The 17,370-nt window shown below is 40.9% G+C and overlaps 1 protein-coding gene across 1 annotated transcript in view; it reads left to right on the top strand.

Annotated features, from left to right (window-relative positions):
* Positions 1-17,370, top strand: part of msrab (methionine sulfoxide reductase Ab) — a 37,525-nt gene that overhangs the window by 5,655 nt on the left and 14,500 nt on the right. The window contains 3 exon segments of the mRNA XM_055053182.1: positions 2,194-2,262; positions 2,474-2,593; positions 5,802-5,906. Of these exon segments, the coding sequence (XP_054909157.1) occupies positions 2,194-2,262; positions 2,474-2,593; positions 5,802-5,906 (294 nt within the window).

Genomic DNA, 17,370 nt, shown 5'->3' with positions numbered 1-17,370 from the left:
TCTTTGCTAACTCGCCTTTTCTTTGTTGTATATTTTCTCGTTTGTGTTTGTTTTCTCGGTGTTCTCACTTACATTAAGTGCTTTGTCTCTTTATAAGGTGTCTGAAGGTTTGGTTGTCTGAAAGCCAGGGGAGTCTTTCGCTTCCTCACCTTAACTTTAATATGTTGCTTCTAACTGGCGGTTTACTTCTTTTTATCGTTTTGGCAGGCGGATATCTCCTCCTGCGACTGTTCTTTCCTCTCCTCCTACTCCTTTATCTCACACTTAACTCCCTCTCACTCTCTCATTTTACCTCTCGAAGTCATTTGGCAACTCCGGGGGGTGATATCTAGGAGACGGTGAAAATGGTAAAAGACCATTTCTTCTGTTCTTCCACCGTCTGAAGTCGTCCAATGAGACGGAGGAGATTTAGCATGTCCGTCACATGGATGTGCTTTGATTCTGCAGCCGACTGTGCTTGTGAGCGTGACCTGGCAGCGCCAAACAACCTCCTGCTAAAAATAAAAAAAAAACAAAAACAGAATTGCCGCTCAATAGGAGTCCACGATGCGGCTGCCTGGGGGCATCCAGGCCTCCGTGACATTTTAGTCCTTCATATGTCTGCAATCTGTTGCTGCACAGAAAACCAAACGGTTTTGTAAAATATCAAAAAATGCCCCAATACAACAAGACTTGTATTATCTGTTCAAGCGTCGCAGTGGCCCCTTGCTTCCTTTTTTCTTCAAAAGACCTTATCTTTAGAGTCCCAGCATGGGAAAACATTTCTTTTCAGTGCTCCAGTGTGGTCTGTCTTTATCGTAATCTCCTTTAAGTCTGAAGCAAACTGCAGGTAGCTAATGGTCTTTGGCCTTTTGTCACAGCTAAGGATCATCCCAGGCCTATCTAGGAAATGAACTATTCTGTCTGTATCAGATTAGCGATTGTTAGTATTCAGGTCAGTGTCACACATAACGTAGCTTAATCGGACAATAAGTGATCACCTCATGGAACTTGGAGTAAGCATCCATTACCGATATATGGCTAAGCTCTAAGTGTATGCTGTGGCCTGTTTATCTGGAGACAACTATTAGGGGTTGCAGTACAAACCAGCCTTGCTGAGTGGAGATTTGCACGCTAAGTCACCTCAGTCTTCTTAAACCTTAATCCTCCTGACATATCTGAGGGCTACAGACACGCACACACACCAACCGTTTAGCACTCTAAATTCAGGCTGTACTGTTTCTACACTCTGTTTATAGTTCAATGTTTTCACTGTGAGCAAGTTGGGGTTAAGATAGGACTATTCTATAAAGCTGAAGAGCGTATTGATAATTATTGATGAGTTTTTTGTTTTAAATATTTGAATTAGTGTAAAACTTATGGGGTAACCTTTCCTCTTTTATCCATAATTTACACTCGACAATATCAAGCATTTATGAGGCAGAAGGCAAAACCTTAAACTGCTGCTGCGCAAGTTACTCAACAAGTTATTGCTAGGTAACCAGAGGGTGAGTGAGTTAGTTGATGCTACCAATCTTGCCTGGGATGCTGCAACCCCTGCAGCCTACATCCTCCAGAATGCTGTGTAGTTCTGGGTGGGAGTTTAGTGAATATTGTCTATACTGAATATTGAATATTCTATTGGACATATTGCCTGTTGATATTGATCACGTGTGTCATATAATGTAAATCCTGGTGCCTTTCAAAGATATTAATCAAACTTTTCCACATTTTGAACAACAATAAACTTGAACATATTTTTGTGGGATTTATTGTGAAATGAAATCCCAAGTAAAACCTGAAAAGTGTGGTGTGCATGTGTACTTTATCCTCCTGAGTGAACATGTTGCACAACCGCCTTTTGTTACAGTTACATCTGCAGATCAGGTGATGCAATGGGGACACCTTGTTGTCTCAACTGTGACTGGACGTTTGAGCCGTCTGAGTAATAAAAGCTGAACAATAATAGCTTAGATGTGTGTAGTTGAATAAAGAGAGAACAGCAGGAAGAATCATAGGGACAATCAAAGCTGTGTAATCTCTTAAATATCTTCTTGTAGCTCTGATCCGTCAGCCTGCGTCAGGATGTTGTTAAATGAGAGCCACTGAAGCCAACTCTGCGCTGCTTTCAGGCTCTTCAACACACTGAAAGTCACACTGTTTCCTTTTACTGTTATGATCCCATAACACATTTTCCACTGTTTTACCTCACAGAGAAGCATGCTGTTAATGGGAATCCCACTGTGGAGCCTTTTCCAGAAGGCATGGAAACCATCATGTTTGGTGAGGTGGCACAGTCATCCGTTTATAAAGCCTAAAACTTCACCGCATTCATAAAATCTCTGTGTGACGCAGTGCAAAAAGGCCTAACGGTGCCTGTGTGTGTGTGTGTGTGTGTGTGTGTGTGTGTGTGTGTGTGTGTGTGTGTGTGTGTGTGTGTGTGTGTGTGTGTGTGTGTGTGTGTGTGTGTGCGTGTGTGTGCGTGTGTGTGCAGGAATGGGCTGTTTCTGGGGAGCTGAGAAGCTGTTCTGGCGGCTTCCAGGAGTCTTCTCCACCCAGGTGGGCTTCGCCGGGGGCTTCACACCCAACCCGACCTACAATGAAGTCTGCACAGGTATTGCACATTGCACATTTTTTACTGGTATTTACACTCCCCACGCTCCGATTCCCGCTAACAGATCCTTCCACCTTCCTACCTTCACTGCGAGGAAGTGAAACAGGTTGGCAGAACGTTTGACGCTGCAAGTGTCAAGGTTAAAGAGAATTTAAAGAAAAAAGGAAGCGGATGCAGAGGAAGATTGTTTTAAATAAAGCTCTCTCGTCTTGGTTCTTCCCTTCATCTGCAGTCAACTACTCAGAATGCACTGCTCCAGATGGGCTGCACCCCCCCAACATCCCCACCCCCACATGACCTACTTGTGAGGATTTTGCTCTCTGCTGTGCTGTATTGCGGTGTTTTTTTTTAGTAACGGAGGTTTCTGCGTCAAAGGCGCCATACATGGGCTTCTTTCCCACAGAATGTGATTTGCAGAAACAGATTCTGTTCTTGTTGATTTTAATGTTAAGAAAATTCCTGTTATTTTATTGCAGCAGTCAGATGGATTCGTAGGAAGGTGATGCATATTGAAAATGAAGATGATCAGCTGTTCGTTTGGGACTTTATGAGGAGGTGGGCAGTTTTGGGTTGCAGGATGCTCTATCACATGGTTTCTACCAGCAGCCTCCCCTGTTGCTGCTTCTCTCAGCTTCTTAGAAGCAAGATGGTCATCTGTGGAGGAAAATGGAGAAGGATGAGTAAAACGATGAGACTAAGTTTTAAGGAATGAGCAAAATAAACTTTTTAAGGGAGGTTAAAAAAAAAAAAAGCGTGAGAAAAAAGCAGTGGTCCTGTCCATCGGCTCAGAGAGTGCAGGCGTCGCTCCAGTGGCCATGACGGAGCAGAACACTGCGACGGCACGTGGCTGAGGAGCTGTCAGCGCCTCCGTGGCAGGACAGACTGACTGAGAGGGCTGATGGAACTGTCAAAGGAGAGGCAGACAGGTGGACGGCCTGACCGACAAACACAGGAGGATGGAGCAGTCAGAAATTCCCTTTGTAGAAGGAGGAACATCTTATTATCAATCAGCATAATTTACCTCATCTACAGGACAAGCACAGTCTAATGCGCCAGACAATTGCAACGTAGAATGCAAAGCTGTGTAAGGAAAAATGTTATTTACAAAGAACCTGGGTAAAATGATTGAACCAATAATACAACTTTCTATCCTTTATTGAAAATGTTCAGTACTCTGCAATGAGCTCAAAGGCCCTTCTGGCATTTTTGTTTTTTTCTTTATGCAAATTATTGAGAAGAGACAAAACATGGTTGATGCCGTGCAGGTCAGCACTTAAATCTCTTCCATTTACAGTTTGAAAAAAGCCAGGAACCTCGTTTAAGCCAGGAACCTCGTTTAGTTATGGAGAAAAAGGTTTCATCAACAAAATGACATCTTCAATGATTACCAACTCAGTCTCTTCAGTTATAAATACTCTGGCTTTTTTATTTGTGAATGAACAAATAACGTTTTAATTTAATTAATTTTTGCTACACTTGCTACATTTAAATATACTTGCTACATTAAACATATATTTCAATTTAACTCTATACAGTGACAATTCCCAACAGGTGTTATCTCAAGACACTTAAAAAAAAGAAAAAGATCCAATTTAGTAAAATCACTTCAATTATATAATCACATTCACATTAAATTAAACACATTCCTTTTAATTAAATGGAATCTAATTCAGTTCTTGCTAAAATACAATGCAGTCAATTTCAATAAAAAATATATTTCCAAGGATGGTTGATTAAAAATACTATTTCATGACTTAAAGCAAAAAAACTATTTTATATTTTATTTTGTGGGATGCAATCAATGACATGTTTTATTGTAAAGAAATTAACTTTTTGACAAGGAGGAAAAATAATTATATAAATGCATACAACACAAAAAGTGGGTTTAAAATAATGCAAGGGTGTGCACACTGTACAAACACATTATTGCATTATTATTTTTCAATTTATATTTTCTTTTTAAACGATTTGTTTGTTTTGCATTTCAGTTGTAAAGGATTATTCTCACATCATATGACTTTTGACATGTTTTTTTTTTTTTACATTTCAAAAACATGATGCAAAATAATACAAAAAAAAAAACAATATTAGGAGCCAGTGTACTTTAGGATGTTAACATGACGCTTTATCAGTACATCTTTGAACAAATGTAAAAGCTCTGCTCCTAATTTTAATCGTTTTAATTGGTTTCCGGAGTTGCATTGCTTGTTTTCAGTGGCAGAGGAGTTAAACAGGCCGGCTTGTTGCTGATGGATTACCGGTCCTTCAGCAGAACTTTGAAGCTCTTGCAGCTTTACTGGTCCTGATCTTTCCCAGCCTTTCTCCTTCTACATGTGGCACATGGTCACCTTTTCCTGAGAAGATCTTGTTTGTTCCAAATGAAATTGTTGCTTTTTGTTATGGCTAAAGTCTCTGCAGCTGCTACTTCCCCATACAGTTTGTAGCTGTTAACGAGTATTTAATGCTTCTAAACTGTCATTTCAGTATATGGATGCTTCCAGTATATATTCCTATTATTTGTTGGCAGGCAACTATTTAGGATTTTTTTTTCCAAGATGAACATATGCAAATGCATGTTTTATTTAAATTTTTTCCACGCTTGTTAGCAAATCATATTTCACAAAAATTTATTTTGTATATGAACTCAATCTTCTCCTGTAACCTACATTGTTTCGCTGTTCATAGGTCTACAGTTATATTACCTCTTCAGTGCTGCAGGATTTTAGCTGATGCCTCATTTACTAATAAAATATGTCTATGTTAAAAAATGTAAAGTACCTTTTCTGCTATAAACGTGCACAGATGCACATGCAGAACATATGAGACCTAAAGCAGCCTTCAGTTGGAGAGCGCCTGCTGGCAGTTCGCTGAGGCTTCAGTATCCTGGCAGCTGCAAACAGGAATGAGTATCTGTGAGCTTTTGGCAACCTCCACCATAAGCTCCATCTTTTTCTTTGCCTTTTTCTCTCTCCATACATCCCTTTTTCTCTCTTTCTCCTCTGGTGCCAAGAGAAATAACATATCTCATAGGAGATTCAGCCTGAGTGTTTTCTACCTGAGGTGCATGGACTCTGATTCTCTCGTCTACAATTTTAAACCTGGAATTTCCTTTTATTTTTAGTTTTAAAAATGTTCAGTATTTGTAAATAAAGGGTGTGCGGTGGATGGTATTTATTTTGAACAATGTCAATTTGTGATTCCCCCTCAGGTCTGACGGCCCACGCTGAGGTGGTGAGGGTGGTCTTCTCCCCTCAAGACATCAGCCTGGAGGAACTCCTCAGACAGTTTTGGGAGAATCACGATCCTACACAAGGTAGGAGGAGCACGCATCCAAACAAACCGCAGTCACCCTCCGAAAAGGAGCCATCCCAAGGGGATGAGAGTGTATTAGAGCAGAAGGGTGATGCCCAGGCATGCGCTCGTGCATGTTGCAGTGGGGGGAAGGTCTCGTGGGTGCAAGGCAATGCCAGACAGTGTTAATGTGTCTGAGACCCAGCCATCCATGATGGCGCACGCCACTGTGGCACATTCAAGCCAAAATTGTGGAAAAAGTATTTTTTTCTTTTTATTGTGCACAGGTTACACTTAAGAAAAAAAAAAAAACTACATCTTGCAAAAAATATAATTTTTTCTAACTCCAGCCTCTTGGTGCAAATTAATTTAGCAAGTCTGACCTTTTCAGAGTAAATTTGCACCTGATTTAAGTGTTTGCCTTATGTTACATATTGCTGCATTATTGTGAAACCTGCCACATACTTGCCACCCACACGTGCACAGCGTACCCATCCCCCACTAAAAGCCATCTCTCCATCTCTTCGAGTCTGGTGCTCTCTTGTTTTCTGTGCTCACTGGAGGAGGTGATGTAAGAACATTAATGCACCAGGAGGACACATGGAGGGTGTGTGTGTGTGTGTGTGTGTGTGTGTGTGTGTGTGTGTGTGTGTGTGTGTGTGTGTGTGTGTGTGTGTGTGTGTGTGTGTGTGCTAAATGACAGGAACGGGCCAAGTGGCACTCTGCTAGCTCATATTGAATGTAGGGCTGGGTGGGACCAGGAGAGACGGATCAAAGATTCATAGGCCCGACCTTCAGCCCGATAGGCGCACGTACCTCGTTCAGTAACATCACTTCAGGAAATGTCATAAAATACCTTACGAAAGAATTCATATCCCTTGACGATTTTGCACTTTTTTGTCTTTGCAATCATAAATTTCAAGCGTTTGGTGTACATATGTATTCATTGAGGGGTATTTACTCCAAGACCCCCAAATGAAATCCAGAGCAAATGATTGTCAATCTCTTTAGTAAAGATCTCGTCCTCGTGTGTGGAATTTAATCTCTTTAATTAATCTAGTCGTCCTATTGAGACATCTTCAGTCTGTTAGAGAACGTAACTAAATTCAAATTCACTTCAATTCAAAAAACTTTTTCACAAAGAGAAATTAAATGCTGCTGTTACTCTTGTCATTCAGGAATCCTCTAAGAGTCTGTGATGCTGTGGGCAGGAAGGATCTCCAGTAGCAGTCAGTGTTGCAACAAATCTAAATAAGTTTCTGATGTAAGACACTGGAGATACTCGTGACATAGCATGATATTCCACAGTAACATGTCCTGGGTGAGAAAAATATATCATTCATAGAAACTATAGGCAAAACTTTGTGTGGTTAAACACAGAGTCCCATCATGCAACTTTATATCAAAAGGGACATAGAAACTGGTCAAAGTTGGACAAACCTGGAGAGGCTGTTCACCTTCCAATAGGCTGAGCCTCACCTTACAGCTAAATCTAAATTTATCAATGCATTGAAACGGCCCAGTCAAAGTTCAGACCTAAATCCGATTGAGAATCTGTGGCGGTCTTCAAAATTGACCTAAAGCTGGTTGGCAAAACAAATGCATGTTTTACCTCTGGTGAAGATCTTTAGTTTTACTAAACCTTCAATATTTTTGTTTCTTTTTCCACTTTGCAATAACACAAGAACAGCAATGAAATATTTTAAAGATTGTGGTGGCATTATGGTGATCTGTGAAAAAGTATTGATTGGTGTTGTAAAATAAATCAAATGAGTTATGAGTTGTTTTGTTGGGGTTTAGGCCGGCTCATTGTTCGGCAAGTTTAAGACGGGAGGCAGGGGAAGACATAGACTTTTTTTTTTTTTGGTTTATCTGAGAAGCACATTCTCCTGATTAGAAGAGATTAGTCCCTTCTTCACAGTAGCCGAGGGAAGAGACACGTCTTACCACAGGCAAAGTCGCAGACAGAGTTGAGCCGACACGCCACAGGGCAGAGGCAGCGAGGCCAAAGGAGTCGTCATACATTTCCCCCGATCACACTGCTGTGGCTCATCTCATGTTTTATTAATAGCATGCAGCTAATTTTCTATGCACTCTGTTTTGTTAGTCACAGTTAAAACCGACCGACATATTGAAAAATCACCGCAAACTCAAAAGTGCTCATATATATACATTTTTTTCTAGGAGCTCTGCTCCTCACGCGTGACTTAAATGCGAATCCGTGCCGTTCCCCTGCTCTCAGATCCGGGGTTCACGTGTAGCAGAAATTCTTCTGATTTGACAAATGTAGCGTGGAGTGGTGGAAAGCGGCCCGCTGGCTGTGCCTTCATGCATGCTTAAGCTTCAATTTATTCTGTCCACCTTAGAGCTGGGCTTAAAAGAGAATGAAGAAATTAAAGAAGTTTGCTCTTTCCGCTTTGACCTGTGTAGATTCACTTGAGATGGTATATGGGGAAAAGCCAAAGAGCGTTTTGGGATCCCGTTTCCTCCTGATGTGCATCAGCACGGAGGCCAGGCTTATTTATTAATCAGTGTTGGCATGTGATTGGAACCGTGCATAGGTACTTATTTAGTTGCATGTAATATGTGCAGCTGCAAATGCTTGCATGCATGAGCGCGAGGGCGCGGGTGGATGTGTTTTGATATCTGTGCCTTTGCTGCTTTGCCTTAGTTCAAAAGGGTTTAGTCCCAACAACGTGATGTCGGGCTGCATCGGCTCCACCAATCCTGGCCTGGATAGCAACATTAGCAGCCAATCAGAAACTCCCAGCAGCCTTTGCTGTGTGCCCTCTTTCCATATTCAGCAACGTTAGTCTCATTCCGCTGGCTTCCCTGGGATGTTGCATAAACCCCACCCCGCCCCTCGATGCCCCCTCGATTCAACACGCTTCCATATCATAAGTTTCTTATGTCTGTGTTTTGACAAGCCCTCAGCAGCATACCTTCGCATGCGCTCATGCACAGTTCTCAGGCACAAAACAAATTGTCAACAAAGTGGCTTCTTTGTGTCAGAGGGTCACAGCAATTCTGTTTCATCATCATGACTGAAAAGGTTGTTTGATTTCGGGATATATATTCGGTACGTTAACCAATGCACATTCACATAAGCATGCAAATAAGGCCCACTAATAGCTTTATGTTATATTTTTGTTTATATTTTGCCGTTTATTGTTTTCAAATACCTTCAGAGGCCTGCAGGTCATGTTTTCCTTAATGATTTCTTTACATTTTGTGGGTAAGCAGTGGAAAATGGATCCTTTTGTGCAGCTTCTCTCTGTCATCCAGTCATTTCATCTTTGCGTCAGTTGCAATCCTCTACTTTTCTCTGTTGCCCCCTATTCCTGGTTTTCCTCTTTCTCCCCCATTTCCCCCTCAGTTTTTGTGTTCTCTTCATGTTTGTGCATTTTCCCATCCTCCCCCAACTTGTCAGGTTCACCTGCACCCCCATCCCCCTCCACCCTTGTCCTTTTTGCAGCAAACAGAGCGAAGGGGCGAGTGAGTGAGCAAACGGCCCGGAGCCCCTTCGGTACATCCGCAGAGCGGCACGCTGACTCGGCCGCTCCCTCAGGCCATCCGCTCATCACACAAACACACTCACATCCACTCGCTCCTCTTTTATCTCTTAGTCACTATCTCCTCCTGTTCCTCATCCTCCCTCCCCCCATCTTCCCTTCTTCTCCATTCCTTTCTTCAACCCCCAGCCGCCCTTCATCTTAACAACCTATGCTTTCCCACCCTCCTTGTTGTTTCCTCCTGATCCCTTTTCCTCCCCTGTACTTCCTCTTCCCTCATTGCATTCATCCTCTCTATTTTTTGAGGCCATGCAGTATTTATGGTGTGGTCTTGCTGATGCTGCGTCAGTGAACAGGCAACTCAGGCGTGTGCCGATAGACACAAAAACACAAATGCACAGCTAAAATGGCCGACGCAGCTGTCCTCATTTGATAACGTCTGCACGTACACGCACGCTCACACCGGTTTGGGAACATTTGCGGAACGGGATTGTCGGGAAAAAGACATTGTGCATATCTGCCTGACACGTTTTTGAGATTAAGTTGTTCACTGTTTGTTTTGACATTTCGCAAAACTTCGATTTTTAGATTCCCCTGTAAGCTGTGCAGCACCCGTCCACGAAATGAAGATACACTTTTGCAGCTCATCACAGTTATAGGGTCAAACAATCAAACGGACATAAATTAAGCTGTCTTCCATCTGGCGGCAGTTTCTTTCTGACAGCTGAAATGAGCATGAATATTCCTTTATATAATATCTTTAGCCCAGCTGGCTGTGACACACGCCAATTCCCTGTTGGGGTTCCTCCTCACATCCCCCTGTGTCACCCCGTCCCTTAATGTTAGGGGTGCCCCTGCCGTCTAAAGCAAACCCCACTCCCATGAGGAGGCCTTGACCTCTGACCTGTGGCCCCACACTCTCCTAACCTGACCCCGTTTCTCCTGCTTGGCTGGCTGATGATGGCCTGCTCATTACCAGGTGTCAGTCATTACATTCTCACACGTGCTGCAACCCTAATTTATGGAGATTGCAGCATGAGTGTATGCATTGCGGGGGTTTGAGTTTTAACCCCCTTTTAATTCTGATTAAATACATTTTGTAATATATGTTTTTGAAGAAGTCTTGTGTTTTGTAGAACATTATAGAATATGGCATTTATGATGCATGAAAATGAGTCACTCTCTAAGAGTGCATTGTGTGTAGTTCGCCTTAATCAAACTCTAGTTTGTTTGCCTGGAAAGTCTGGTTTGTTTGTGAAACTGTATCTGATGCCACTCCATTTTTGTTCACAGAAGGAAGTTGCCCTAAGAGTCTTCCTCTGAGGTTTTTGTCACTTCCTTCAGCGGTTCATGGAAAAATAAATACGTTTGCCAAGACTTCCACAAGTCTGGTTTAACCTCAGAATGCCTTAATATGTTTGTTGCTTTAAAATAAATAAGTGGAGTTTAATGAAGACAAGAACATAAAATTGGAAAATAAAAATGGCTGCAACCATTTGAGCTTTTTTTCAGATTTAAGTGTCAGGGTTTGTTAAAGTTATGACAAGGCCTCTTAGATTTAATGTCAAATGATGCCTTTTCTGATCTACTGCTCTCGTTGGAATAACTTATCTATCTGGTGCACGTTGGGAAATCTTGTTGTAGCTATTGAAGGATCAATCTTACTTCACTGGAAACAATCCCCACCACTCTAAATGTTTGCAAAAAGCACACAAGATTCTTCCTTTTTTTTACTTTTAACACTGGAATATCTCAGAAGAAGGTAGGGCTGTCCATGTGTTCATACTTCAAAATCTGGGCTGGGGTCTTTTTGCATGGAGTTTACATGTTCTCCCCATGCATGCATGCATTCTCTCTGGATACTCTGACTTTCTATCACAGTACATAAAACCTGGAAATCTTGCAAAATAAGACCTGCAACAATACAGGATCTGTTTGACCCAGAGGATGGAAAGTCCAATATCTGATTCAGGAATTACTTCAGTAATTTACACTGATATGAGATCAGATTGACTCCGTATCCCATTGTAATCTAATTTTAAAAGGGCAATAAATTTAACGAAATGAAAATATGTGAAGTTGTTTTAGAATCCATTAATATTGATGAGCATAATTTTTATGGAAATCTGCCTCAAAAAAAGCTGCTGAGTAAAAAATACTGTCTAATGTTGACGGTTATACATTTTGAGGAGTAAAAATTTAGATCTTATGCAGTTTCAGCTTCACTTATTCCATTTAGAAGCAGCTAAAAATAAACAGTTAAGGGCCAGAGTTACAGAGTGACAGTGTGCCCAGAACCATGAAGTGATCATGTTAGAGAGCGCTGTGCCACTAAAAACAAAAAATAAAGCTGTTTTTAACGCGTGAAGCGTCTGCAGAGTGTAAACTCAGCCTGCTTGTGTCTCTCTGTGTATTTAATGAGCAATCAGATAATAACCGAGCGAGATGTGCTCCCCTTTCTAGAAAGCGACTGTGGTAATGTGCATGATGTGTCATGTGCAGAGTCACCGTTGTGATTTAATATCGCCTCTGTATGTGCAAGCATAACGTCGCTTTCTGTTCCCCTTTCTGTGCATTTGCATGCGTACGCAGCCCATATGGACGTGTGTGCAGGTGTGTGCGTCCACCAGGGAGGCTCTCACCATCCGTGCTCCGTACTCTGCCTCTGTCTCCAGCGCGTTAGCAGCGGCTTACATAAGAACAGGGCAAAAATAGAAGTCGAGAGGAGAGAGGAGGAGGAGAGAGCTCTGCTGGCACGCACACAGCCGGAACGGGCCTGCAGGGCACGGCACAAACACTACTACTATCACACATGTACGGGGATCTCTGCATCTATATGGAATTGCAGGTCTTTCTGCGCATTTCTCTAATAAAGAATCAAAAATTAAACCCCATCAGCATTAAGCAATCTCCTTTGATGTTGGAACGGATGTGGGGCAAGGTTACAGTTTTTACAGATATTACTGGGTTGATATTGCATTCAAGGGAAGGACGATGAAAGGATAAAAGGATGGGGAGGAAAATGTATTAGATTGTTTATTAGTGTTCTCTTTACCACCGTCTAATTGGAGAAAACTAGTGCAACAATTTTGAGATCAAATATTCTTTCTTCATCCTCAAAAACGTGCCAGTTATAGAAAACCACAATAACTGGATACTCCAGAGTAGCTGCGTTTATCAGTAGCTGCGTTTCCATTACAGAAGTGTGTAAAACTTTGTCAATATTCCGCTAATGTTGAAAAAATACAATTTTGCAATTGTGCTGTTTCTATTAAATAAGAAATGTACTTAAAATCACACGTGAATAAGTTTGTTCCTGCAATAAATCATTAAAAATCACAGCGCGCCATCATCCTCCTACCACTTCCTGTTGTTTTCTTCATGGTTTCCGCCAGTGGCAACAGCTGATCATGTGACTCGTGTGATTGGAAAAAAGTGTTTTGCAAATTTTGATACTTTTAATCAACTTATGATGTTTTTTCAAAATTGGTGTGTTTCCATTAAATGAATGTATTTTCGAAATGTGAAATTGCAGCTAGTTACTTCAGAAAGAAAATAATAGGAAGTTCAGAAGCAAATAAAATCTTTGTCTCTCATTTCTTTCTCATAAATATCAACATAATTTTCAAACTGACTACCTTCTTATTATATTTTCATCTTCTAAAACCGAACTGAGGTGAAACTCTTGTGCTTTCTGCAAGACGAATCATCTCAAACCCCTGAATTTACAGGATTTTCAATTTTGGCTCAGACAGTTGAAAGGGAGTCTGGAAGGACACACATTAACAAGCCACGAGTCGGAGGAGAATGGAGAATTAGAGCAAAATCTGGAAAGTTGGACGCGGGGGGAAAATGACAGGCTTTTATCCCCGGCAGCCAGCAGGGACAACTTGAGTGGAGCCATTTTTTCCCTCCTTGCAGCAAAAACACTGGAAGAGATTTTACAGAGCTGCAACAATTCTCAGCGGGTTTGAACACAATCGAAAGTGTTTGCGTGTACATTTGTGTCCTTAGGTTTGTGCATGACTGTCTCCTGGAGAGAGTCACTCCCTTAGCGACACCCCCTCCACCCGCTTCCTCCACCCTCCCACTTCCTTTTGACTTCAGCTGTAAGTTAAAGGAGCCACATTGAAATTCTCCGGTTTTTGGGAGGGGCTATTAATTAATATTCTCAGCTCGGTGGGCGTAGGTCAGTGACCCCTCAAGGCGGTGTGTGCATGTGTGTGTGCACATGTGTGACCTCTGGCCCCTCCTCTTCTGTCCACCCCCATTACCCTCTGCTTTCAGAGGCAAGGCTCTCATGCATAATGCAGAGAGAACAGGGAGGTTCTCATTAATAATTACTGCCGCCTTTGATGGATGTAGAAAATAACGAAGGGGGCTGTTAAAAATGGAGAGAGTGAGGTGAAGGCGGGAGGTTTTATTTTTTTCTTTCTTTTTATGGGGGTTTTGTTTGATTTTTAGTCATGGAGACAAGGATCTTATAGAGACAATTATAAGATCTGTTACTTTCTTCTTCTACTACTCTCTAAATTGCACAATTTGCTCATTTTGAAACTGTTGTCTGTATGTTTTCTCTCAGTTTTTTTCCTTCTTCTGGTCTGATGTTCTGTTTACCTGTGGTAGCAGAGGTAATTCTGCCAACAACTAAATGTTCCCCCTCTTTTGTTATTAAGTTTTTACTTTTTATAACTTTGAAAGTCTGCATCAGTTCTGTCTTTTCAAACCTCCAGTCGTTCGTGGCGGACGGTTGCTTGTACTCAATCAGGTTCTGGTTCTGCTGGACGTTTCTTTCTGCTCAAGCAGAGTTTTTCCTCTCCACTGTCACTGCATGCATACTCACATCGGGTATTGCAAGTTTATTATTCAATGCCATCTTCAGACTGTTTTAATAGATCATAATGTGAGCAACGGAGATAGTTTAGTCTTCAAATGCTTTATAAAATTACTTGTTAAAAGATTGATTTTTTGCTACCATTTAGACCCAAAATTTGGTCTGGGCCAGGCCAAAATGATTTGCCTGCTGGATTGTGCATTTTTTATACCAGGAATAAAATTAACACATCTGAAATATATTTACTAATTAAGTGACTTTTGAAAGCAATAACCTGCACTGGATTTTATTTTGAGGTATGAAAGTAAAGGGGCTGAATATTTGCGTGCCACAAATTTTAGATTTTTATTTGTAAAAATCTTTGAAGACCATTTTCCTTCCTCCTAATTTTTTAATTTAGATGTCTGATCACCGTGCTACCTCCTTTTTTTTGTTTTTGCTGGAACATATTTGTGACATTGTTCTTTAAGAACTGTCTGCACTCCTTATGGGAATAGAAAAACTTTCACAGATTAACTTTAGTGAAGTAAAATTTAACAGAATTGCATCATCACTCAGCAATATTTCACAGAAAGAATTTATATGCAAGTGCTAGAGGGGTGAGAAATTCTGCACAATTTGCTGCTGTAATGTTAATGTAGGAAGTGGTTTTACTGGAAAACATCTGGATGTTGTTTGGGATTAAGATGTAAAGAAAAAACTTTAGTTCATTTGTAATGTTCTGAAATATTTAATAGATTATTGCTTCATAAAAGAATAAGGAAAGTTCTCCAATAACGATTGATATTTCAATGAGATATTTCCTCTTGCTCTTATGGAAAAAGTTATACAAAGTTACTGATGGGAAAATAATAAGTTAATGTTTTGTTTGAATAATTGTAGGATGAATGTATGAACTGATATCACAACTACTGTAACTGCTGCTCTCCTTTGTTTTCAAAATCTTTGCAAATGAAAAATGTTTCCTCTGAACGTTGTCAGCACAAGTTTCTGTAATTCAGCTTTTCCCCTCCAATGCACATTTTTATCACATTTGAACTGCACAAGAATGTAGTTTTATTGAGGAACATTGAGTGAAGCAGATTCTCTGAGGCAGCAAACATCCCTTATTGTGAGTTTATTCAGTGTGTGTCACAGAGCAGCCGCTGGTTGCTTGTCTGATTTGATTTGAATGACGACCAGATGAATACTTATGGCCGTTCCGCTCCAGCAGGCCGCTTCGCAGATAGGTTGTGACATTCCATGATGTAAGGTAACGTTTAATCTAAAGACAACAAGATATGCAGATTACTGTGTCAAGGAGACATTTTCTGTGTCAGTAGAGATTGTTACTCTCCTGTGGTGAACACAGATAGGCGACGCAGCAGTACTGCTGATGCATTACAGCAGGGTTAACTTACAGTGCTGTGATCACAACTGATCCATTCATTACAACGGATAAATATAGGCAACATAATCTCAACCACTGCTTTGAGGCCTTGGTTTCAGTAGTCAGGCTTCGGCCATCTTGGGTTAATGCAGCCAGAAGTAACAGACATCTTCGTTAAAGTGCTTAATGCATCCTCTGGGTAATTCCCAGGCTTGCCAAATGTCATGCCAGATTTTAAGGCTCAGAGTAAATCTCACTCAACATAAGTGCTGCTGTATGAAATTGCACAAATGTTGAATGTTGGTATTTTTCTGGTCTAATTTCTCACTTATCTAGGAGTTGACAAACAGAAGTGCTTTACTTGGATGCAGCTGGACTTTTCTCCTGTTTCTTTTCACCTTTCGCCTCTCATCCAAACTTTACAGCTTAGCATTTGGAAAGTTGTTGCTTGTCGCTAACGGTGCCATGTGAGCAGTTTTGGACACATGTCCCAATGTGTGAAGTGCTGACTCGTCTCTGGGGAGACGAGCCTGAGCCACAGAGCAGCCTTACATCACTGCTACCTCCGTCCTTCTGATTTCATTAAAGGGGCAATATTATGTGTTTTACAGGCACATAGTATAATTTTATAGTACATTAAAGTAACTATGTTACCTTTTTTTATTTCCGTTATTTCTCCAGGTCAATCTCATTTTCAAGAGGGACCTGGGCAAAAGTCTGCAATACATAGCAACCTGGTTACAAAATGAAACTAATTAATACATATGCACAAGTGTAAAACAATAGAAAACTAATTAAAAGCAGTGACACTGTTTAATAGAAACTGTTTTTGAGAACCGTTCGAAATAAATTCAGTTGTCATTAAAATGTTTCATACATCAAACAAGACGTAAAAAAGATTTTACATTGCAATTCAACACTTTGAAAACTAGCATTTCTGCACCCTGAATGGCTTTCAGGGTGCAGATTACAGGATGTCTCAAACACGCGTGAAGGAATGACATTATAATGGTTTTATATAGCGACATTTTGATCAGTCTAATCACTTTACACTAGAGTCACATTCACCAATGCATTTATACACAGATCAGTAGGCAGTTTGGGGTTAAGTGCCTTGCTCAGGACACATCGACAAGTGGCAGGAGGAAGCTGGAATCAGACCAACAACCTTCCAATCACAAGACAGCTGCTCTACACACAGAGCCACCATCACTGTGGGAGACTGTGTGAAGCTCAAAAACCAGAATTACATGATGTTTCCCCTTTAAATAGAGAGTGGATAACCACAGACCAAATTAGCACAATTCATAAGTAATGCAAATATTTGTTCATTAAAGTGTCTGCCTGCCTAAGAAATGCATTTCTTAGATTGATGTGGGTAGTATTATGATATGGGATTATTATAATTGATGTCATTAACTGATTTGTAAAATGATTTACACTTTGTGTATTGTGAAAGACGTCAAATCAACAAATTATTGTTGTTTTACACAGAATGACAGTTTTGGTTTCTGTGCAGTTGTAGCTCTGGCATATGGCAGCGCTGAAAAACATCACCCAACCTGGACACTGAGTTACTATTTATTGAACATAGTAGAACATTTAGTGACTGAAAAGCCAATGATTTCCCTCAGGAGGATTTTTCATGTTGAAACTCGTATTTGTTGGATGAGCTCAAACACAGCTTGGAATCCAGCACTGGTGCATGTTTGATATGCAACCAAGAAGCCGTTTGCCAACTCGTTCTCACGTCAACTTTATAAGGTGATTA

Source organism: Poeciliopsis prolifica, unplaced genomic scaffold (assembly GCF_027474105.1).
Source record: "Poeciliopsis prolifica strain line A6 unplaced genomic scaffold, Auburn_PproV2 SCAFFOLD037, whole genome shotgun sequence".
In the NCBI taxonomy this organism is placed as follows: Eukaryota; Metazoa; Chordata; class Actinopteri; order Cyprinodontiformes; family Poeciliidae; genus Poeciliopsis; species Poeciliopsis prolifica.
The sequence above is the reverse complement of the archived record's forward strand: the minus strand, read 5'-3'. Positions and strand labels throughout refer to the sequence as shown.